This window comes from Tachyglossus aculeatus, assembly GCF_015852505.1.
Source record: "Tachyglossus aculeatus isolate mTacAcu1 chromosome 12 unlocalized genomic scaffold, mTacAcu1.pri SUPER_6_unloc_1, whole genome shotgun sequence".
Lineage (NCBI taxonomy): Eukaryota > Metazoa > Chordata > Mammalia > Monotremata > Tachyglossidae > Tachyglossus > Tachyglossus aculeatus.
In genome coordinates, this window is record NW_024044828.1 from 16695153 (window position 1) to 16719958 (window position 24806).

Here is a 24806-nt window from a genome sequence, read left to right on the forward strand (position 1 = left end):
GATTGATTGATTGAGAGTACAATAAGGAGTCGGAAGAAATTTTAATGTAGCTCTCTTCTCCCTCCAGCCCTGCCATTAACCCATCTTCAAACAAATATCAGAACCTGTGTTCTAATCCCGGCTCCACCATTTGACCCTGGGCAAGTCACTTAACTTCTCTGTGTCTCAGTCACATCATCTGTAAAATGGGGATGAAGACTGTGAGCCCCATGAGGGACATGAACTGTGTCCAACCTGATTAGCTTTTATCTACCCCAGAGCTCAGTACGCACCCAGTATGAGCTCGACAAATACCATTAAAAGTATCTATTTTTCCAAAACTCCCACATAAAAAAGGGAAGCAGGGGAAGGTGACACTTACCCACTCCGTAGCATTCACCAGAGCACTGCTGGTTGGCTGGAGGAGACAGGTGCTTCTATAGGGTGCGCCATTAAATCTGGACAAGAATCAGAAATGGGATCCGCTCTGGGTACGCACAAAGACTCGCACCAAGATTAAAGAGGAAGGAGGTGCTACCCTCGGGATCAAACTTCGCCATCTCCTGCCCTTCCATCCCAAATCTAAATCCCACGGGTCCTCAGTGGGATTGCCAATTCCCACTTCCGGCTGCTCGCTTAGTCGTCGCCTCGGCCTGGTGAGAGGGAATTGGCCTCTCCAGAGGGAAGCTGGAAACGGGAGAGTGGACTGCCGTGGTGACGGACTTCTGACTGGAGGGGTCATCATCATCATCATCATCATCATCAATCGTATTTATTGAGCGCTTACTATGTGCAGAGCACTGTACTAAGCGCTTGGGAAGTACAAATTGGCAACATATAGAGACAGTCCCTACCCAACAGTGGGCTCACAGTCTAAAAGGGGGAGACGGAGAACAAAACCAAACATACTAACAAAATAAAATAAATACGATAGATATGTACAAGTAAAATAGAGTAATAAATATGTACAGACATATATACAGGTGCTGTGGGGAAGGGAAGGAGGTAAGATGGGGGGGATGGAGAGGGGGACGAGGGGGAGAGGAAGGAAGGGGCTCAGTCTGGGAAGGCCTCCTGGAGGAGGTGAGCTCTCAGCAGGGCCTTGAAGGGACCTGAGCAGCCCTCGTCCCACCCAACTCGGCCCTGGGGGGCGACGGCCAGCGAGACTCTAGGTGGAGGGAAAACGGGGAGGCGCGTTACCCCAAATCCCTGAAAGGCACTTCGAACTCCAGCTCCTCCTTGGTCAAGGCCTCCACCTTCTCAATGAAGTTTTTAAACGCTGTCTTCAGTTTGTGTCTCATCTCCCGCTCCATCTGCAGGAACAGGAGAAGGACGTTAGCACTGTTTCCAAGACTGGGAGGGTCGTTCACACCGACCCTCCCACCCCCGTAGCAAGAACGGCCTTTCGGCGTCATCCCACCAATCGCTACAACCTTCCTGGGATTAATGAGTCACGCTTAAGCCCCATTTTCAAAAACAGGGGAATCCAGATACCGATTTCTTGCCCAAGGTCGAGAAGCAGTGTGGTCTAGTGGACAGAGCCCGGGCCTGGGAGTTGGAAGGACCTACGCCCTAATCCCAGCTTTATCCCTCGTCTAGGTGACCTTGGGCAAGTCACTTCACCTCCCCCGGGCCTCAGTTCCCTCAGCTGTAAAATGGGGGTTAAGACCGTGAGCCCCATGTGGGACATGGTCTGAGTCCAATCTGATTACCTTGTTTCTATCTCAGCGCTTAGAATAATAATAATAATAATAGCATTGTTTAAGTGCTTCCTATGTGCAAAGCACTATTCTAAGCGCTGGGGGGATACAAGGTGATCAGGTTGTCAATCAGTCAATCAATCGTATTTATTGAGCACTTACTGTGTGCAGCACTGTACTAAGCGCTTGGGGAGTACAAGTTGGCAACATACAGAGACGATCCCTACCCAACAGTGGGCTCACAGTCTTCACCCCCATTTTACAGATGAGAAGCAGCGTGGCTTATTGGAACGAGCACGGGCTTTGGAGTCGGGGGTCATGGGTTCAAATCCCGGATCCGCCACTTGCCAGCTGAGTGACTTTGGGCAAGTCACTTAACTTCTCTGTGCCTCAGTTCCCTCATCTGTAAAATGGGGATTAAGACTGTGAGCCCCCCGTGGGACAACCTGATCCCCTTGTAACCTCCCCAGCGCTTAGAACAGTAAGCTTTGCACATAGTAAGCGCTTAATAAATGCCATCATTATTATTATTATTATGAGGTATCTGATGCTCAGAGAAGTTAAGTGACTTGCCCAAGGTCGCACAGCAGACGTGGCGGAGCCAGGATTAGAACCCACCACCTCTGACTCTCAAGCCTGGGCTCTTTCCACTGAGCCACACAGTGGTACAGCAGAACAGTCCCTGGCACGTACTGAGCACATAAATAACATTTAAAAATAAAATAAAAAGGGCAATAAATTGGGGACGGAGCCAGGAATCCAAGTTGGACTTCTGTTTCCCGGAGAGGGCTCTGAGCTGGCTGTCTCCCGTTCCTGTGAAAGCACAATCTCCTCTTCCGCCCACCAATGGGTGCCCAGGGTGGCCCTTCCCCGGAGTCAAGCACCGACTACTCAGAGTCCATAGGGCGCCAGAGTCGTCAGGCCCATCCCATCCCATCCCATCCCATCCCATCCCTCCGCGTCAGAGGTGGATCGTCACGGGCCTGCTCAGCGTAGAGGTCGTCCCGGTCGTGCATGTGCTGGTGTTTCCCCAAGTCCGTCGTGATCTCCCCGACTTCGGTGTAGAACTGCACGTCTGTGTGCCGCTTCTTTCCGAACATGATGGCGTTCTACGTGGGTGGACGGGCGGGCAGGGGAGGGGTGAGAAAGGATTGCTAAGGAAGGGGGAAACCGGGGAACCCCGGGGGCTCAGCCTACCTAACAGAAGGGACCATCCAGGGCCGGGGAGAAAAACCACAGCCAGAACCAGCTCCCTGAAATTGAGCTTCCCACGCGGCCCTTTTCCCCACAGAAGCGAAAAGAACCGGGGGAGCGCCAAGCGCTGTAGGAGGAGGGCAGGGGGTGGGCTGTAAGAAACGGAGCTTTATACTGGGCTCTGGGAGAATTTGGGGAGTGGAAGATGGGGTCATCCAGGGAGCCTCCGGGACAGGAAACAAGATCTGGAGGAAACAAGATTAAAGCCTCGATGCCAGGCAAGGACAGGATGGGGTTTTGACTCCTCGGACGCCCGAGGGCCGAATGAACCTCACTGGCCGGCCAGTGAGCAGGCCGGGAGAGAGCCTAGTGAGCAGAACCCACTGAGGCAGAGGTCGGGGGCAGGAACCCAGGCTTGGAGTACCTTGAGGTGGAAGTGCAGCACGATGATCATCTCCCCGTCACAGGGCTGGAACAAGGCATGCTTGATGTTGTTGTACAGGATGTCCACTTTGTCCCCTCGCACCGACGTGAAGCGGAAGCCTGCGGGGGACGGAGTGCCCCAAGTGAGAGCCCCGGCGGCGGTGGCGGCGGCGGGCTCGGCCTAGGGCCCCGGAGCGGAGGTCGCAGGACCACGTGCGCCCGGGCCTGGCTTCCCCGGCCTCCCCACTCCACTGCAAGCCAAGTGGACCACATCGCTTTACCCATCGCGGGTAGTGACTGAGCGAGCGCTTACTGTGTGCGGGGCACTGTGAGACGCAAAGCGGGCCCGATCCCAGCGGTGTGCCCTAGTGGAAAGAGCCCGGGCCCGGGGGTCAGGGGACCGGGGTTCTAAACCCTGCTCGGCCACTTGCCCGCCGGGTGGCCTTGGGCCAGTCACCTAACTTCCCCGGGGCCTCCGTTCCCTCATCCTGACGACGGGGACTCGGTACCTGTTCTCCTTCTTACTTAACCAGTGGGCTCTACATGAGACAGGGATTGCGTCTGACTCGACCATCTTGTACCCCCGACAGTGCTGGGCGCACAGCACGGCGTAACGACAGTAATAGTAACGACTGTGATGATAATGACAGTAATGACCCTCAGCTATCCCAACTGCTCTATAACTTCAACCTGCCGGTTTCAACTGACGAGCGGGTGAGGAAGGTGAGCGGCTGGTGAGGGGAGGGGGCTTTTCACCATTGACGTGGGCCTCCAAGGAGCCTTGCATCCGCTTCTGGGCGATGTTGGGTCGGATGTACAGGTCCTTCAGCTTGGGGTTACTCCGGTTGAGATTGATCACCAGGGAATCTTGCTTCACGATGCCCTGGAGTAGCAGAACGTGTAAGGGAGCCCAGGGCCACCCCCGAAACCTCTCCTCAGGAATCCGACCCCCCCAGGTTAGCCCCGAGATTCACCTCCTTCTCTTTCTCTTCCGCTTCACGGGTCTTGTAGCGCTTCTGCACCTCCTTTATGATGCGGAAGGCGTTCTGGAGGTTCAGGGCGGGAACCGTCTGCTCTCCGGGGGCTTTCATATTTGAGGCTCGGTACGTGCTGGGGGGAAACAAAGCACAAGTTCCCCAGGTTTTCCAAGGATGACGCCGATGGGGCCAAGGAACTCCAAACCCAAGACTACCCCCCGGGACCGTCACGGCCAGCTGACTGGTGGACAGAACTAGAGAGAGGAAGAAATCAATCTGGGATCAGAGGGGTTGGGCAGGAAGGATAGGAAAGCTGAGGTGGATTGCATCTAGTTAACAACGGGCAGGTTCTCCAAATGGCTAGACTAATTCAGGAGGGAATGAGCAAAAGAAATAACCTCTCCCTTCTGAAAGATTGTTCACTACACCTTGAAAGGCGGACCCATATGGCAGAGCAAGCTGCCAGGGTGGAGGGGAGGCGTGATGACTAGATGTGACAGGGTGTGGGGTTCTGGGAGGGGAGAGGAAGATGGGAAGTATCCTGCGAGGTTGGGCTTGGCCAGGCCTGTCTTCAGAGCCCGAGGCCCCGCTCTGCAGGCCCGGGAGTCGGGCACTGGCATATCCCACGGCTTGTGTGTGGGGTGATGCACGTCGCTGCTGGGATTTTTTTAATTGGCCGGTTCATTTTGGTCTCCTGCAGCCATACAAGGACTAGGTTGAATGGTGGTGGCTGAGACCCCAGCAAACCTATGCGCACGCGTGGGAGGGAGGAATAGGTCAGCCTGTACTTGGGAGCCAGCAGGAAATGCCAGTTGGCCACCCTGCTCCCCTGGGACCTCAGGCCACCGCCCACCTGTCCCTGGGCTATTTTTAGGTGCCAGCAGCGGGAAGGCAAAAGGCTATTTCCAAAACTACTCCAGGCTCCGTCCTGCGCCTGCAGTATGCCCCAGCTAGCAACTGGGCCTGAACCAGGCCCTCAGGAAGAGACCTCTAGGTCCCAGTGCGGGGGTAGGGGAGAAGGGAGCGGTGTTCTGCGGAGACCCCGAACGGTGCATTCCGCCACAGGGGTCCGTGGAACTCACATCTCTTTGACAAACGTGGCTTCCGGGTTGGGGAATATGTTGCCTTCGTTCCTGCCCAGGGCGCTGCCTGGGCAATAGAAGTTGATTCGGAGGTACGTGTAGTCTCCCTCCACAGACATACTGATATTCTGTTCAGAGAAAGGGGACGCGTGAAAAGCGGCACGCTCCTTCCCGGAAAGCTTAGGGACCGGGGAAGGAGGCCTGATGGGACACCCCGCCACCCCTACCAACTCAAGGAGATCCCAACGATTTAGCTTCGGGGCTTTATACAATAACGTTGGTATCTGTTAAGCGCTTACCACGTGCCCGGCACCGTAGCGAATGCTGAGGAAGATACAGGATAATCGGGCCGGACACAGTCCCCGTCCCACATAGGGTCACGGTCGAAGGGGCGGGGAGAACAGGCCCTGCATCCCCATCGTACAGATGAGGAAATTGAGGCCCAGGGAAGCGAAGTGACTTGCCCCAGGCCACACAGTAGGCAGGCGGTGGAGTCGGGATGAGAACCCAGGCCCTGTGACGCCAGGGCCCGGGCTCTTTCCTTCGACTAGGCCAGGGAGCCTCTCTAACGTTTCAGCTCCAGGCAGGAGACAGAGTCAGCCTCCTCAAGACGGGCACCTCTAGCAACCTGGAAGGCTCCCGCGGCACTTCGCCCGGGAGTCCCCACCTAAAAGCCTCGGCGGCCGGGAGGAGCCAGGTGGTCGCGCCGAGCGGCTTCTCCGGAAATGGCAGGTCCGTGACCCAAGGGGAGGTGCCCCGCCGCGTCCCCCAGCCCCGATCCCGGCGCCCATAGGTACCTTGATGGTGGCGATATGGAATGGTGTGGCGATGCCAAACACGGGCATTATGACAGTCTCGTACTTCTTGTCGATGTAGATCTTCATTTCCCGGATATGCGGTTCCTTGGGCATCAGAGCAGGGTTCTTGTAGGACACGTTAGATTTGCGAGCTCTGGCAGTAAGTAATAATAATAATCATAATTATGGCATTTATTAAGCGCTTACTATGTGCAAAGCACTGTTCTAAGCGCGGAGGTCTTTGAGGCCCCGGACCCTTCGCCCCCGCCGGGCCCAGATGCGGCGCCGGCCTCTTACTTCTGGATCTGCTGTTCCCCCTTCTGCTCCGTCAGCCGCCGCTTGGCTTCCTCGTTGAGCTGGGTGGCCAGCTCCTTCTGATGAGCGCGCCGTTTCTCCTCGGCCGTCATCTCATTCTAGGGAGAGGCGGGGGCTTAGGAAGCCATCAGAGCGGGAGAAGCACCGTGGCGGGGGCCGGGGGAGACTCTGGAGGGGCACTTACTCGGGTCCTCTCCGTGAGCAGGGCTGCCCGAGACCCTCGCCCCAGCAGGTCCTCGGCCTCGTCCTTCTCCTCCTCCTCTTCCTCCTCATCCTCATTCTATAGGGAAAGCCAAATGTGTCAGAAGAGGGGTGGGATTTGGCGAGGGTGGGGGCTCCCCTTTCGGCCAACACACTGGAATTCCTTCCACAGTCCAAGTGGCCAACCCCTCCCGGGCCCTGCTCTTGAGGTCGGTTTTGTGGTACTCGCCTTCAAGAAAATCCCCACATTCTTCACTTTCTTCTTCACGGCGGTGAGAACGGCAGCTGGGCCATCCTAGGGGGAGAGAATCCAATAAGAAATGGCCAGGTTTCCAAGGCAGGGAGTGGAAGTCTGGAGGAGAGAGTGGGGACAGCATTTTCTTTCCTTCCCAGAGTTTCTCGCGGTGTCATGTCCCTTGCGGCTGGGCCAAGAGACGATGTCGGCAAAGATCCGACTGATTACGTTCGGATGCCATCCCAAAACCCGCCATTTACCTGCTGCTGGATTTGTCCCGCCGGCAGCTTTGCTTCCTGGGGGCACTTCTTCAGGGGATCCAATTCCTCCTTTAATCAGGGTCCCTGACCCCCTCTATGGCCAGTATTGCCCAAAGGCCAACACAACTGCTACCCCACCTTTGCTCCAAGAGTCAGAGCGTCTGCAGCGGCAGCTGGTTACACAAAACAGATTAACAGGCGATACCCACCTCATCGACCAGGACCGTGTCGCCAACAAAGAGGGCGTACGTTTTCTCTTCTGGCTTCTTCCCTTCTTTGTTGGTCAGGTCCGAGAACCCCATGTTGATGCTGAAAACCATGCCTACGGCGGCAGGACAGAAGACGGGAAAAGTACGGAGAGGTGGAGAAGATAATGAAGGAGGAAAAGGAGGAGATGATCAGGCCAGAGAAGCAGCGTGGCATAGAGGATACAGCATAGAAGTCAGAAGGTCATGGGTTCTAATCCCGGCTTTGCCACTTGCCTGCTGCGTGACCTTGGGCTAGTCACTTAACTTCTCCGGGCCTCAATTACCTCATATGCAAGATGGGGATTGAGACCGTGAGCCTCACGTGGGCCAACCCCATTTGCCTATATCCATCCCAGAGCTTAGTACAGTACCTCGCACACAGTATGCGCTAAACAAACACCATCTTGTTGTTGTTCAAAGTTATGATGATGATGGCACCTGTTAAGCGCTTACTATGTGCCAAGCACTGTTCGAAGAGCTGGGGGGATACAAGGTAATCAGGTTGTCCCACATGGGGCTCACAGTCTTAATCCCCACTTTACAGATGAGGTAACTGAGGCCCAGAGAAGTGAAGTGACTTGCCCAGAGTCACACAGCTGACAAGTGGCAGAGCCGGGATTAGAACCATGACCTCTGACTCCAAGCCCGGGCTCTTTCCACTGAGCCACGGTGCTTCTCTATGATGCAGTTAGGCTGAGGGGAATAGAGACAGACGGGCCCTGAGAAGGGTCATCCCCTTGAATTCCCTTAAGGCAGTCAGCCTTACCCTTTTTTAGCTTGTACTGATTCTTGCTGTTGATGACCAATGAACCTTCGCGGAATTCAATCCCCATAGCAAACCTGAAAGAGGAAAGGGGTAAGGACAGAGTTTAGTGGGCAAAGAGGAACTATTTAAAAGAGACTACAAACACGCCTGGTTACTTTATCATTACCTAGCCCACCCAACACCACTCCGCTACAACTACTGACAAAATATCATCTCCTTCTTAATGAAGGGCAAACTTGGGCCCAAAATATCCTCACCAAATCTTTTGGGACTTCCAGCTTTTAATCCTCTTCTTAGTCCAAGGGTTGAAGCACAGCTTTTAATCCACCTGTTCCTGCCTTATCCCAAGGGAACATGCCCTGCGCTTCAGGTTTCAAGTGCCCCTGCTACCCTTCTGAGGGAAGTCAAGGTGGCCATCCTGCCTCGGGAATCTCTGGGTGGACACTGCCGTGTTGGAATGGTACGGGCACTGAATTGACCTCACATCAGTCGCCCTGCTGTGCACGCAAGCCGGTTTTACTTGATTTTTCAATCCATGCTTAGTGGCTTAACACTTTTCTTATCCCGATGAAGGCATGGGAGAAAAGCACACTCCTTACATGGAGGTTTTCATCTCAACTCGTCGTGAGCAGCAGACACGGGGAACGAGCACACTTATCTAGACTCTTTGGGCGACTATTTCCCATTCTGTAAAATCATGAGGGTAAGCGAATCCGCATCCACAAATCAAATCTCTATTGTGAAAGATAAAAATCAACTCAAACCAAAGGACTCAAAGGACACTCCACTCAATCTCCACTCAAAGGACAGGAAAAACCTCTGAGCTCTTTGGAAGATGCTGTGCCATTTGAAACGATCAAACAACCAACCAATGGTATCTACTGAGCACTTACTGTTTGCTAAGCACTGTACTAGGCGCTTGGGAGAGAACAATACATGCTACCGCTACTGTTTACAAGCTGGAACTCAAATATAGGTTTGTCAAGTGAACAGGGTAACCGGTGGCAAGACACATCATCCTTTTCGCAGAGATAGTGTTTGATTTCATCCCTCCCCCGGGGAACGGTTTCGATGGAAGTACACAAATAGTCTCCTATTTTGGGAGTTATGGGCCTGATCTGAAAGGATATTCCAAGGATCACCAGCCAAAGCAGTGATCCAACCCAGACCTCCAAGGATTTCACGGCATCTCTTACCCAAGATTTTTGGTGATTTTGCTCATCAATTCGGGCTTCTGTTTTTTGACCATGTCCATGACGGCATTGTACACGTCACACAATTTCACCCCTAGAGTCCAGAAAAGAAGTAGAAATCTGGGGATTCACGCTTTCCGAGAAAACATACGAAACTTTCCATAACAACCCTCACTTAACTGCGAGGTTTTCTGCGGTGGCGGACCCACACCCTGTCCATCAATCAACCCATCTATCAATCAATGGCATGGATTTATCACTTACTGTTTGCAGAGCACTGTTCTAAACCCTTGGGAGAGCTCCTAAGACTTAGAAAGCATGGCCCTGCCCACAAGGAGTTTAAATTCTAGCAGAGGGAGCCAGGCACTGACATAATTCTCAATTAGGAGGCAAGAAGAAGGGACTGTGTATATGACTCAGTGCTTAAGTAATATGGTGTGTAAAATATGTCCATAAATGCTAACGGAGGAGGTGAGTTTTCAAGTGCTGAGGTGGCAATTAGGGAACTACAAGTTACAGAAGAGCAATTCATCCGGGGAAGGGGCCTCTTGGAAGAGATTCAATTTCATTAGGGGTTTGAATGAATAAATAATAAATAATCCTGGTGCTTTTTAAGCGCTTACTATGTGCTAAGCACTGGGGGAGATAAAAGTTAATCAGGTGGGACACAGTCCCTGTCCCCCAGGGGGCTCACACTCTTAATCCCCATTTTACAGATACGGTGACTGAGGCCCAGAGAAGCGAAGTGACTTGCTCAAGGTCCCACAGCAGACACGTGGCGGAGCCGGGATTAAAACTCAGGTCCTTCCGACTCCCAGGCTCGTACTCTGTCCACAAAGCCATGAAGATGGGGAGTGCTGTGTGGCCTGGGTCTGTTTTGGAGCAGGAGCTCCGGGTAAGGGGGGAAAGCAGGAGCAAGAGCTTGGTGGAAAGGAAGACGAGAACGAGGCCCAGGAAGTAGGTTATCTTGGGAAAGTACAGAGTGCAAGCTAGGGAGTGAACAGAGAGTGAAAGCTAGAGCGCAGTGGGAGAAGAGAGTGGATGAGGAAGAAGGAGTTGATCCGAGTGCCTCACATCCAGCGGTTAGGCATTTCTGCTGGATGCAGAGAGGAATAGGTAACTGTACCGGAGGCTTTGGAGGAACTGAGAGGTGGACACGGAACAACATTTTGGGAAAAACAATCCAAGCGGCAGAGTCAAGCAGGGACTGGAGAGGGGCAAGACTGCTGGAGGAAGGAAGACTGGTGTTACCCGTTGAGGTGGCTGCCACTTTTCCTCTCAGAATCCCAGAGAAATCTGGATCTGAAAATGCTGACTTGCCATTCTTTAACTTTAGGGCTGGTCATTAATATAGGGGTGGTCATTAATACGCAAACACAACCCGGCAACCTAGGATTCGGCTGCCAGTGGAGCAAAACACAGGCCAACCGGAGGCAAGAGATGGCTTTTCAACCTCTCTTCTAATCTACAGGGTAAAAAAGAGGCATCGCTTTCCTAGCCTGGGCTCCCTGAAAAGGCAGCCGGCATTCAGGTTCAGACGGGGATCGTTTTCCCCGCCGCCCCCCGCCCAAAGCCCCTTGGGCTCTGTTCTTTCTGCCCCCACAGCTCACCATGTCTCAGCTCCTTGAGCAGTTCCTCCTGCAGCTGGAGCAGGAAGTTGTAGTTCTCCTGGACTTCTTGGGGAGGGTCGACCATCAGAGTGCGCACCAGATTGGAGCAGTAGGATTTGAAGCGGATCCCCATGGCACAGGTGATGGCTCCAAAGTGCATGTGGTTCTTGTCGCTTGAGATCCAGGGCAGAAAACGAGGGTGGAGGTGAAGCCGGCAGAGGCCTCAATGACACTGTTGTCTATTACCTCAAGGATGGACGACGGGACTTTATACTCCTGGACGGGTTTGCGGGGTGCTTGTGGAGAGCGCTTAGTACAGTGCTCTGCACACAGTAAGCGCTCAATAAATACGATTGAATGAATGATGAATGAAATACCCAGGGCCTCGCCAGGCTGTTCATGCTCCCTCTCCTAACTGACCCACGTCACTGGGAGGGACGGGGGATGGTTTCAAAGGGGCTTCTACCGCATCTGCCCCCTCAGAGGCCCATTGGTGGTGATTTGGGTTGGAAGGAGAGCCCCCCCCCCCCGCCCCCAGCTCTGGACGTTACCTGACAACGCTGAATTTGAGATTGTAGTTGCCCCCGCTCTGAATGATGGGAGGGTAACACATCTCCACGGTAGAAGGGTCGGCCCCGGCCAGGTACTTTTTCTCTTCAATCGCCTTCTCGACCGACTCAGCCAATTTGCTGTGCCGTACTTTCTGTGACGGGGTCCGGGAGGGAGGGAAAAATGGCCATCACACCATGCCCTAGTCGCCTGGCCGCACTGTAACCTCTGGAGCCACCTCAGCTGAGTCCCACCCACCCACCATCTGTTGGGTGGGGCTCCAACACTGATTCTCTGGGTGTTTTGTGGCCTAGGTAACGGGATGGGGGTCTTCCTTACAGCTGCTGTTCGCTGGGAAAGGGGGACCTGGGAGGTGGGCCGTTCCTAACCCAATTCAAACAGTTCACGGGTTCTGTGGCATACAAGTGGGATTTCGAGCATCCTACTGGTGGGTAACTCACTTCACCAATCGAGTTTCCAGTAGGCAGTGGAGCAAGCACTTTGTTTAACCTCCCCCTTCCCCAGCCCCCCGCCCAGGTGGATTTTCTTTACCTCATCGGCATCAACGATCTCCATGACTCTCTCCTTGAAGAATTTGTTGAAGACCTCAGAGGTGATGTTGGCTGCTTTCTTCATCAGGCTGAGTTCCCCATCCTCCTTCACCGCAATGGTGTAGGCCACTACTGCACTAATGTCTACCTGGGGGCACAGAGAGAGAGACTAAAACCGTAGGATGAATAACGTTTCCGTCATTTTCTTATTTATACTGACGTCCGTCTCCCCATCTACACTGCTGAAGTTCCTTGGGGGCAGGGACTGTATCGACCAACTTGGTTGTATCACACTCTCCCAAGAGCTTAGTACGGCATTCGGCACACAGCAAGCGTTCACTAAATACCACTGACTGGTGGACTGATTGATAAAAACCCAGACACACCCAAAGCATGGGCCTGCTCTGGTCGCCCAAAACTTGGATGTCACCGACGGAGAAAGTCTCATCTAACAGTCAGCTCTGTGTTGTCCGTCAGGGAGAAGACAGAGCATTTATTAAGTGCTCGTTATGTGCGGAGCACAATACTAAGCGCTGGGAGAGAGTACACGGGAGAACAAGACACGGACTCTGTCTTCTGAGGGGCTTCCAAATTAGGAGGTCTCTTCTTGAGAATTAAGCTATTATTTGATTGGGATGTGGGGGTGGTCTCCAATCGCACCCTAAACATTTTCAATGTGGCTCTCTGGTCAAAGAAGGATGACTGAGGGGCACGGGAGGGCAAGAAAGCCAAGACAAGCTGAGGCTCAAGTAAGCTTGGGGAAGGCCGGCTATGAGGTCAAATCAGCCAACCCATTCAACGGTATTTATTGAATGCTATGGGCATGTACAGAGCACTATTCTAAGTGCTTGGGAGAGGATAATGCCATAGATTTGGTAGACATTATCCCTGCCCCGGAGGAGCTTACAGTCTAGTGGGATTTTTCTCATTTTCCATCTGGGCCGGTCCAGTCCTCTCTGCCACGTCCCACGCTTCTGGACACAGCATCAGACACGACCCGCACCAGTCACTGAATCCCCCCCATTTCTCCTTGTTTCCCATGGCCCCCTCACCTTCTCAAACCCCTCTCTGTTGAGGCAGTCATTCCAACTCTTCATAAACTCTCCGGGGAATTTATCCTTGCTGAACACACCGATCTTTTTGCCATTCTTGCTCTCTTTAATGGCTTCGATCATCTTGTCAAAGTTGCTCTTGTTACTCTCATTCTGCCAGGGAAGGGAAGAAGAACAGGGCTGAACACAACCTCTTTCCACTGCTGATCGACCTCCTCCGCTGACGGCAAGGGACGGGCTAATAACTTCCTAACGCCAACAAGAGGAGCTGACCCGGAATGACTGCGCCTTAGCTTTGTCCGACTCATCTTTCATACGATCAAGAGTCTGCGTGACCCTCCTACCCGCACAGACTTCCTGGCAACTGGTTTGGGTTCCCCGAGCATCTCTAAATGGGGCAGAACTAGAGGGACTCCAGAGTTACTTGGCTTTTCCTTTCCCCTGATGACCTGGGTGATCAGGTCTGAGCAAGTGTGAGGGGCATTTCAAGACCAACTGGGCAGGAGACACTTCCCATGTTGAAAAACATGCAAAAGCTGGTGTTAAGTTTACGTGAAGGAAATTTGATATAACTTTGGAAGCTTGATTTGGCAGTGGGGCAGAAATGAGATTTAGGGACCAGGAAACCCCCTTTTCCCATGCATCTGGAAGTTGAGTGGCAATTGAGATTCCTCCCACCCAAATGCTAATGCCACCTTGAATTTATAGAGCAGTGCTATTCCCGAAGTGCCCATTTTGGGCTTCGCAATGCCCCTGCAAGGTAGGGAAAAGGCAGCTATTATAACCCCTACTTTGCAGAGGAGGAAACTAGGGCATGGAGTGGTCAAGTGCCTTGCCCGGGGTCAGCAAGAGGCAGCCCTGGGGCTACAACAGGAACCTTGCTCTTTCCACCATACCAGGTCTCTGACCAAGTTGCTAAATACAAAAATCTGGAGGGTCGACTAGGTTCCGGCCTTTGTATCACCCTCCCTGGGTTATCCTCCAGATGCCCTTCGATCTGTGGTCACTTATCGGGAAAGATCCTTGGAGGTGAGGAGCCGGGGGGGTGCCCGGTCTGCAGCTCACCTTCTCACGCACGAGCAGCGTGATGGCGGGTGCGCCGTTGGCATTCTCGTTGCCCTTGGTGTTGGCAATCTGCTTCAGGAACTCGACTTTCTTCTTGCTGGCCATGAAGAGGATCTTGTCATCGCAGAAGACCATGATGGTGTCGGTCAATTCGTAGCCAAAGAGCCATGTCTGGGGAGGAGGAAGAAAGGGAGGACTACATGGGTTGACATATCAAGACAATTAAGACACCTCGCGCGCAGGCCAGAGGCTGAGGGCTCAGGCAAGGGGAGGGCCGGCTGCTTTTTTTCAGGTAATGGGCAGCTCTACTCTTTGGTGACACTCTAAACCCCAGGGACCGACCCTATGGATTCACCTGCAAGGCGGTTGACTTGGCATACACGATCTCTTCGTCCACGCCCACCGACACAACAATGGCATCCACATTGGCATATTCATCCTCCCCTTTCTAAAATAGGGAAAAAAAAAAGACAGAATCAGTCACTGGGGTGCTTTCTAGTCTATCACAAGACTGCCCGAGAGGGATACACTTCTCCCTCCTGACATCATCAATCGTCATCAGCAGTCGTATTTATTGAGCGCTATGTGCAGAGCACTGTACTAAGTGCTTGGGAAGTACAAATTGGCAACATACAGAGACAGTCCCTACCCAACAGTGGGCTCACAGTCTAAAAGAGTGGGCTCACAGTCTAAACGAGTGGGCTCACAGTCTAAAAGACACACAAATAACCCCCAGAAATGTTGATATTGGGGGGATGGTGGGAGACTGTCATTATGAGAGGGGACGAGGAGATGAGGACCAGTGTGCTGGCCTGAACCATTTCCTGAGACTGTGAACTCCGTGTGGGAAAGGCTCTGAGTATCTTCCCCCGGAGCTTAAAACCTAGAAAGCGTTTCAGAAATTCCACAATTACATTTATTATTTCCTCCTGGGTAGTGCTAAGGGAGAGGAGAGGAAAGGAAGGAAGGAGAGAGAGAGAGAGAGAGAGAGAGAGAGAGAGAAAGAGACAGACAGACAGATGCAGGCCACTTCTAAGTAAGGTCTCTCCCGGCTCTCCCCTGCCTATGGAGGAAAAGACGGTGTGGCCCAGGCTTTCCCGCGCCACCTCACCTCCCACAATCCACAGGAAATCAGGCCCCAAAATGGCCAGGTAAGGTCTGCCAAAATGAAAGGTCTCAACCCAAGAACTTTACCTGATATGGGACATTTGTTTCTTTAATCTGCGGCCCAGATCAGTTTTCTAAAAAAAAAACCCCTTTCAATCCACAGTCTCCTCACTCAAGAGCCTCCAGTGGTTGCACATCCACCTCCACATCAAACAGAAACTCCTTAGCATCGGTTTTAAGACATTCAAGGGCTCAACCCCTACAATCTTATTAAGCAGCTTAAGATTAACAATCTTGAAGCAACGTGGCTCAGTGGAAAGAGCCTGGGCTTCGGAGTCAGAGGTCATGGGTTTGAATCCCGGCTCCACCACTTGTCAGCTGTGTGACTTTGGGCAGGTCACTTGACTTCTCTGTGCCTCAGTTACCTCATCTGTAAAATGGGGATTAAGTTTGTGAGCCCCACTTGGGACAACTTGATTACCTTGTATCTACCCCAGCGCTTACAACAGTGCTTTGCACATAGTAAGCGCTTAATAAATGCCATTATTATTATTATTATTATTAAGCAGCGTGGCTCAGTGGAAGGAGCCCGGGCTTTGGAGTCAGAGGTCATGGGTTCAAATCCCAGCTCCGCCACTTGTCAGCTGTGTGACTTTGGGCAAGTCACTTAACTTCTCTGGACCTCAGTTCCCTCATCTGTAAAATGGGGATTAAGACTGTGAGCCCCCCGTGGGACAACCTCATCACCTTGTAACCTCCCCAGTGCTAAGAACAGTGCTTTGCATATAGTAAGTGCTTAATAAATGCTATCATCATCATCATTATTATTATTACTACAACTCAGCCGGCACGATTCGCTCCCTTAACGCCAAGCTGCTCGCTGTATTTCTACCTCATATCTCGCTGCCGACCCCCCGCCCCCATCCACCCTCTGGCCGGGAGCTTCCTCCCTCTTTATAAACGGCAGACCACCCCTCTTCCCACCTTCAAACCCTCCTAAAATCAGATCTCCTCCAAGACGCCTTCCCTGACTAAGCCTTCTCCAACTCCTCCCTTCCACATCACCCATGCACTTGGGTCACTACGCTTTAAGCACTTGATGTTCACTCTGCCCTCAGCCACACGGCACCTATGTACACATCTGCAATTTATTTTAATATCTGTCTCCCCCTCTAGACTGTAAGCACCTCGTGGGCAGGCCATGGGTCTATCAACTCTGTTGTACTGTACTCTTCCAAGCACTTGGTTCAGTGTTCTGCTCACAGCAAGCACTCAGTAAAAACCACTGATTCATCTCAAGACCAGAATCGTGGCGTTGCCCTTGACTCTTTCAACCTTCACTTTTAGTCTGTCATCCAATCCTGTCAGGTTTTACTCCAGAACATTTCCAGAATCTGCCCCTCTGTCTTCTTCCAAATGATCACTAGCCCGGGACCAGGTCCCTGTCGCCTGCCAGCTTGACTACCATATCATCAGCTCCTCCAGGAGGCCTTCCCAGACTGAGCCCCTTCCTTCCTCTCCCCCTCGTCCCCCTCTCCATCCCCCGCATCTTACCTCCTTCCCTTCCCCACAGCACATGCATATATGTTTGCACATATTTATTACTCTATTTATTTATCTTACTTGTACATATCTATTCTATTTATTTTATTTTGTTAGTATGTTTGGTTTTGTTCTCTGTCTCCCCCTTTTAGACTGTGAGCCCACTGTTGGGTAGGGACTGTCTCTATATGTTGCCAATTTGTACTTCCCAAGCGCTTAGTACAGTGCTCTGCACATAGTAAGCGCTCAATAAATACGATTGATGATGACGATGATCAGCCTCCTCGGCGGTCTCCATCTCCAGTCTCTTCCCCTTCCAGTCCGGAGTTCACTCAGCTGCTCGGATCCTTTTTCTAGAATGGCTCGTCTCCCCACTCTTCGAAAACCTCCGACGGCTGCCCATTCCTCTCAATGAAGCAGAATCCCCGTCGTCTTAAAAGCACTCAAATCAACTCTCTCCCTCCTACTTATCCACTCCCATCTCCAATTGGACACTAGCTCACACTCTTTGTTGCTCTAAAGCTAAACTACTCCAACTGCCTTGTTCTCATCTCTCCTGTCTCCCCCTTCAAACCTGATGGGCCACTGTTCTCCGCAACATTTGAAATCACATCTCCTCCGAGAGGCTTCCCCAAATGACTCTCCTCTGCCCTCCTAATATCCTCCCTACTGCCTCTTCAGCATTTCTACACCTCCTAGCCCTTAGGTACACACAACCTCCTGTAGAAATTTTGTGCACATCTTACATACTCCGTTACCTCAGCCCTACATATTCATGTACATATGCCTTTTCCTTCCTCCTCTTAGACGTACTTTATTTTAGGGCCGTTTCCCTCGCTAAACTGTAAAACTCCTAGAAGGTGGGTGGCATGTCAAAGCCTACTCTTCACTCTCAAGCACTAAGTACAGGTTTCTGCAAACAGTTGGCCCTCGATCAATGCAAATAATTGGTTGTCCATCTAACGAGCCATTTCCTCCTTCAATCTGCTATTTTTGATCTGCCCAATTTCCTGAGGTTATCAATTTCAGAGGCCTCTCTCAAGAACGGTTTCCTTTCATTCCTCCCATGTTAGTTTCATTGGCTTGCCCCTTCCACCTCCACACAAACCCCCCGCATCCTAACCCTGTGGGACTCCACGTTCCCCTATCCACCCTGTTTAATGATTTTGTAGGCTCTGCTCATACTCCCTTTCAGTCTTCTCATAAATATAGGAATTTCCACACTGACGAACCCTACCCTTTCCAGTCCAGCCTCAAACGGAGGTTTCACCATGCTCTGGGGCATGGCGGATGCCCTGCTCTGTGTCTTCTCCAATTCAGTTAGGTCCTTTCAAAAACCCAGGAAGCAGAAGTGCACGCTGTGCTTCGTTTGAGTGCTCGCACTCCGCCCCTCACTTCAAATCCTCCCCACCTTCAAAGCCCTTCTGAAATCCCACCTCCTCCAGGCTTCCCCCACCCCCGCGCCCACCATTAACCGTTGTCATGCCACAGCCTCCCAACTACCAACCCCTCTTTCGCGCCTACCCCTCACGACCATGAGGTACTAATTTGCATACTCTACTATGTCCTTACTCATCTCTCCAGTCACACAAAAATAATAATAATAATAATAATAATAATGAGGTTGTTAAGCACTTACTCTATGTCAAGTACTGATCTAAGCACCGGGGTAGATTATCAGGTTGGACACGGTTCCTGTCCTGCATGGTGCTCACAATCTTTACCCCCATTTAACAGATAAGGTAACTGAGGCACAGAGAAGTCAGGTGACTTGCCCAAGATCACAGAGCAGACAAGTGGCGGATCTGGGATTAGAACCCAGGTCCTTCTGATTCCCGGGCCCGTGTTCTATCCTCTAGGCCACTTCTTCTGCCTATCTTTAGTTAATGTGGTCTCTCTCTCCCCTGGTAGATTCTAAGCTCCCTAAGGACAGGGGTCATGCCTCCTAATTCTAGTGTACCCTTCCAAACCCTTGGTACGGTTTGTTTAATTTAATGCCTCTCTATCACCTTTCCTATCTTGTTTGTTGGCAAACCCCGCCCTGCTTTACTCTTAGTCCTTGGAGGGCCAGAAACCAGATCTAACTCTCGCCTGTATATTTTTTCTCCAGCTCTGAGTCCACTGCTCTTGCACACATTAGCCAGTTTATAGCTACTATCACTCTATTACTATTGCTGAACACTACAGGTGCTCAATAAACCGCTTCTGATGGATGATGCGCCAATGACAGCGACTTGGAATGGTCTCGGGAGACCCTCAGGCCGCGAGCCCCTTGGGGACTGTGTCCCACGAAATTAACTCGCATCTACTTCAGGGCTCGGTAGAGGCCTTGGCACAGAGTAAGCGCTTAACGAATACCGTTATTATTATTCTGGGATGGTTCTAGTGGATTTCCAAAACCATGGCTCTGATTCCCCCTCGTCCCCCTCTCCATCCCCCCCCGTCTTACCTCCTTCCCTTCCCCACAGCACCTGTATATATGCTTGTACATATTTATTACTCTATTTATTTATTTATTTTACTTGTACATACCTATTCTATTTATTTTATTTTGTTAGTATGTTTGGTTTTGTTCTCTGTCTCCCCCTTTTAGACTGTGAGCCCACTGTTGGGTAGAGACTAGTCTCTATATGTTGCCAATTTGTACTTCCCAAGCGCTTAGTACAGTGCTCTGCACATAGTAAGCGCTCAATAAATACGATTGATGATGATGATGATGACTGTGCCCCACTAAATTAACTCGCATCTACTTCAGTGCTCGGTAGAGGCCTTGGCACAGAGTAAGCGCTTAACGAATACCGTTATTATTATTCTGGGATGGTCCTAGTGGATTTCCAGAACCATGGCTCTGGGACTTCCATTCTATGACTCCTAGAGAGCAGATGCATCCTGGCAGTTGGGAAGTGGCCTCGGTTTACAGCCAAAACGTCTGGCCTCTTAACCTCGCTCTTCCTCCCAATACGAGGGGCAAAAATCCAGGGCCCAGGCCAAACCGGTGCAGTCCGGTCCCCTGCCAAGCAGACTCAATAGTCCCAGCCGCTCAGGGGACAAACCCTCTGGCCCTTCATCATTCATTCATTCACTCAATCGTATTTATTGAGCGCTTACTGGGTGCAGAGCACTGTACTAAGCACTTGGGAAGTACAAGTTGGCAACATTTAGAGACGGTCCCTACCCAAAAAGGGGCTCACAGTCTAGAAGGGGGAGACAGACAACAAAACAGAACATATTAACACAAGAAGCGGACCCAGGAAGGGCGACTCCCATCACCCACAGTTCGGCCTGGGGCCGCTTCTTGTTAAGCCACAAGCCGGACTTCGTACCATGGCCCCTTGGATCGAAAAGAGGGTCTGGGGCACTCGGAGGGGTCCCAGGACTGGGTGGGGGACTGTGGGGCTTCTGGAGGGGAGTCCAAACCCATCTAATCTGGTCCAGGCAAGGCTCTACTCCCCTCCCCGGGGCCTGGTTCTAATTCCGGCTCTGCCAACTGCTGGCTGTGGGGCCTGGGCAAGTCACTTCACTTGGCCTCAGTTTGTTCATCTGTAAAATGGAGATTCAATATCTGTTCTCCCTACTATTTAGACCAAACGCCCCGTGTGGGGAAGGGACATTGTCCGACCTAATTATCCGGTATGAACACCAGCGCTTAGTACAGTGCTTGGCGCATAGTAAGCCCTTACATTCTGTCCAACTAATGATGACCTTCTCCTCACTCTATTTGATGCCTGTTTCCGTAATCGGCTCCAAAACAGAGCCCAAGTCTTATATGTACTTGATCGTACTGTAAGCTGGCCCGCTAGGCTGCAAGCTCTTTGAGGGCGGGTGTTGTGTCTTCTAACGCTGTCGTACTTTCCTAAGGACTTGGTGCGATGCCCTGCAGGTAGTAGGCACTCAATAAATACTTCAGAGGGAGTATTCTTTCCCAGCAACGAGAACAATTTGCACAGAGCAGGTATCCCATAAATTCCATTAAAAACATTTCACAGGAGACCTACACCACCTCATTTGTGAAATACCAAATTAAATACTGGTAATATTAAACTCCGGTACGACTACCAACACTGGCGATAATGGTACCCTTAAACCATTTGATAGTCACCTCACCCTCAGTCACACAGCACGGATATATATATATGTAGCCATAATTGATTTTCACGTCTGCCTCCCACTTCAGACTGTAAGCTCCTCGTGGGCAGTGAACATATCTACCAACTCTGTCCCACTGTACTCTCAAGCGCTTAATACAGTGCTTGGCATACAGAAAGCACTCAATAAATACCACTGACTGATTGATGTCTTACTGTGAAAGTTAGCGGGGTTACCAATAGATTATTACAATGCAAGGTAAGTTGAAGCAGAAATCAGAACTGTCAACTTTTCAAATGACACCACGGAAAAAAAGAGACATCAGGGAATCCATGGTCTACTAAATTTTCTAAAATCAGTTGGTGTGAAGTTTTTTGTGCCTCAGTTCCGGCCCATAAAAAATTACTCAATGCTTGTTCTGAGAACTAAATTCATATAGGTTTCAGTCATTATTAACGGTACTTATTGAGTGCCTGCTTTGTGCAGAAAATAACTACGTTTCGACACCATTGTTGGTGAGACAAACCAGCTGGAAGAAGAGCACAGAAGCCTAAACTTAACTAGCACAAAAGCTGAGGAACTTTATCAAAACTGGATTTTTAAAACCAGAGGAATAAGTCTCTAATAGGATCACCTAGAAAAGTCGAAGATTTGGAAATATTCATTCACAGAGTAGTCAGAAATTTTCTGAGGCTTTTCTTTAATACTAATAACAATAATATTATGGTACTTGTTAGGTGATTAATACCTTTTTGGTATTTCAGATCAGGTTATCCGTTTTGAAACGCAAAAAGAGCAAAACAAGGCACAGAATATTCCCACATGCATTCCGCAAGCTAAAAGTCCTAAAAATCCTTAATATGTTTAAACACCCATTTCACCCTGTGTTCCCAGCCTATTCAACAAAGCATCATTTAAAAAAAAAAAAAACACATAGCAGAGGCAATTTCATTTCTAAGACTCGACTGTGGTTACGAAAGATACAAAAAGGCCAAACAGACAAGCTTAACAAGGAGCTGAGGAATTGGTTATTAAAGCTACAGCCTCTGTAAGTTTTCATCAACCCCGTCTTCCGGGGTCCTGTCAGGTAATTTCAAAGTCCTAAAACAAAACGTGGAAGCTTGTGTTTATTTTTTAAAAAGCTCGATTCGGATTTTTTCGGGAAAACGCTGTCTTGGAGAAACCCCAGAAAGGCCAGGTGAACAATGCCGGCTGGCCATTAGCTTTAGCTTTGTCCATGTTTCCCCGGCCCGTGAATGAATATATAAAAAGCTCCACTTAAAACCACACGGGCCTATTAACTGAAACGGTATCTTTTTTATTTTTTCTGGCATCTACCACGTGCCACAGTCCCCATGGCATCAGACAGGAGGAAGAGGGAGGTCGGGATGGGGGTTTAACCCTCCGGAAAACCCATTTATTTTCCCATTTATTGCCACTGTTCTGGCCTGTAAACTCCTAATGAGCGAGGGACGTATCTGCCAATTCTGTTGTATTGGGCTCTCCCAAGCGCTTAGGACAGTGTTCTGCACACAGTGGGAGCCCAATAAATACCATTGATCGACACCCGCCCAAGCGCTTAGCACAGTCCTCTGCACATAGTAAGCGCTCACTAAATACCACTGATTGGTTGATACCCTCCTAAGCGCTTAGTACAGTCCTCTGCACATAGTAAGCGCTCACTAAATACCACTGATTGGTTGATACCCTCCTAAGCGCTTAGTACAGTCCTCTGCACATAGTAAGCGCTCACTAAATACCACTGATTGGTTGATACCCTCCTAAGCGCTTAGTACAGTCCTCCGCACATAGTAGGCCCTCAATAAATACCACTGGTTGGTTGATACTCTCCCAAGCGCTTAGTATAGTGCTCAGCACACGGTAAGCGCTCAATATGATTGATTGACACTCTCCCAAGCGCTTAGTACAGTCCTCCACACACAAGTAAGCGCTCAATATCAATAATAGATTGATACTCTCCCAAGTGCTTATTACAGTCCTCCACACATAGTACCCGCTCAACAATAAATACCACTGATTGGGTGGTATTTTACAGAGGAGGTAACTGAGGCTCAGAGAAGTTAATAATGATAATAATAATAATATAATAATAATAATAATAATATTTGTTAAGCACTTACTAGGTGCCAAGCACTGTTCTAAGCGCTGGGGTAGATACAGAGTAATCAGGTTGTCCCACGTGGATTTCACAGTCTTCATCCCCATTTTCCAGATGAGGGAACTGAGGCCCAGAGAAGTGAAGTGACTTGCCCGAAGTCACACAGCTGACAAGTGGCAGAGCCGGGATTTGAACCCACAACCTCCGATTCCAAAGCCCGGGCTCTTTCCACTAGCCACGCTGCTTCTGTAAGGGATTCACTTCCAGCTCCGTCCCAATGGCGGGGGAGGAGGAGAAGAAAGGAAAATTCCTCTTTAGAGAAGCAGCGTGGCTCTGTGGAAAGAGCCCGGGATTTGGAATCGGAGGTCGTGGGTTCAAATCCCAGCTCTGCCACTTGTCAGCTGTGTGACTTTGGGTAAGTCACTTCACTCAGCGCTTAGAACAGTGCTTTGCACATAGTAGGCGCTTAATAAATGCCATCATTATTATTATTTGTTCACCGGGCTTCAGTTATCTCATCTGTAAAATGGGGATGAAGACTGTGATCCCCACAGTGTGGCTCACTGGAAAGAGCCCGGGCTTTGGAGTCAGAGGTTATGGGTTCCAATCTCGCTCCGCCAACTGTCAGCTGTGTGACTTTGGGCAAGTCACTTCACTTCTCTTTGCCTCAGTTCTCTCATCTGTAAAATGGGGATGAAGACTATGAGCCCCATGTGTGACAACCTGATCACCTTGTAAACTCCCCAGCGCTTAGAACAGTGTTTTGCACATAGTAAGTGCTTAGTAAATGCCATCATTATTATTACTATTAACCTGCTAACCTTGTCTCTCCCCATCGTTTCGAACAGTGCTTTGCACACAGTAAGTGCTTAATAAATGCCATCATTATTATTATTACTCTAATCCCGGCTCCGCTACTTGTCAGCTGTATGACTTTGGGCAAGTCACTTCACTGCTCTGGGCCTCAGTTCCCTCATCTGTACAATGGGGATGAAGACTGTGAGCCCCACGTGGGACAACCTGATCAATCAACTGTATTTATTGAGCGCGTACTGTGTGCAGAGCACTGTACTAAGCGCTTGGGAAGTACAAGTTGGCAACATCTAGAGACGGTCCCTACCCAACAGTGGGCTCACAGTCTAGAAGGGGGAGACAGAGAACAAAACCAAACATACTAACCAAATAAAATAAATAGGATAGGTACAAGGAAAATAAATAAATAAATAAACACTCAGGTCCCTCCTTCCCCTCCCCCCCGCCTCACCTCCTTCCCCTCCCCACACCACCTGGATAGATGTATATATGTTTGTACAGATTTATTACTGTATTTATTTGTTTATTTTACTTGTACATATCTATTCTATTCATTTTATTTTGTTAGTATGTTTGGTTTTGTTCTCTGTCTCCCCCTTTTAGGCTGTGAGCCCACTGTCGGGTAGGGACTGTCTCTATATGTTGCCAATTTGTACTTCCCAAGCGCTTAGTCCAGTGCTCTGCACACAGTAAGCGCTCAATAAATACGATTGATTGATTGATATTTATTACTTTACTTATTTATCTTACTTGTCCATATCTATTCTATTTATTTTATTTTGTTAGTATGTTTGGTTTTGTTCTCCGTCTCCCCCTTTTAGACTGTGAGCCCGCTGTTGGGTAGGGACTGTCTCTCTATGTTGCCAACTTGGACTTCCCAAGCGCTTAGTCCAGTGCTCTGCATCATCATCATCATCATCAATCGTATTTATTGAGCGCTTA

At 50.4% G+C, this 24806-nt stretch overlaps 1 protein-coding gene across 1 annotated transcript in view; it reads right to left on the reverse strand.

Moving 5' to 3' along the window:
• SUPT16H (SPT16 homolog, facilitates chromatin remodeling subunit) overlaps positions 1–24806 on the reverse strand; it is a 34744-nt gene that overhangs the window by 7265 nt on the left and 2673 nt on the right. The window contains exons 2-21 of the mRNA XM_038741212.1: positions 14553–14645; positions 14198–14368; positions 13133–13285; positions 12082–12228; positions 11532–11683; positions 10981–11153; positions 9374–9464; positions 8178–8251; positions 7373–7485; positions 6898–6963; positions 6652–6747; positions 6450–6565; positions 6153–6306; positions 5356–5483; positions 4271–4406; positions 4053–4179; positions 3298–3416; positions 2663–2788; positions 1180–1292; positions 362–437 (exon numbers count right to left, since the gene is read on the reverse strand). Of these exons, the coding sequence (XP_038597140.1) occupies positions 362–437; positions 1180–1292; positions 2663–2788; positions 3298–3416; positions 4053–4179; positions 4271–4406; positions 5356–5483; positions 6153–6306; positions 6450–6565; positions 6652–6747; positions 6898–6963; positions 7373–7485; positions 8178–8251; positions 9374–9464; positions 10981–11153; positions 11532–11683; positions 12082–12228; positions 13133–13285; positions 14198–14368; positions 14553–14645 (2424 nt within the window). The remainder of the gene's footprint in view (positions 1–361; positions 438–1179; positions 1293–2662; positions 2789–3297; positions 3417–4052; positions 4180–4270; positions 4407–5355; positions 5484–6152; positions 6307–6449; positions 6566–6651; positions 6748–6897; positions 6964–7372; positions 7486–8177; positions 8252–9373; positions 9465–10980; positions 11154–11531; positions 11684–12081; positions 12229–13132; positions 13286–14197; positions 14369–14552; positions 14646–24806) is intronic.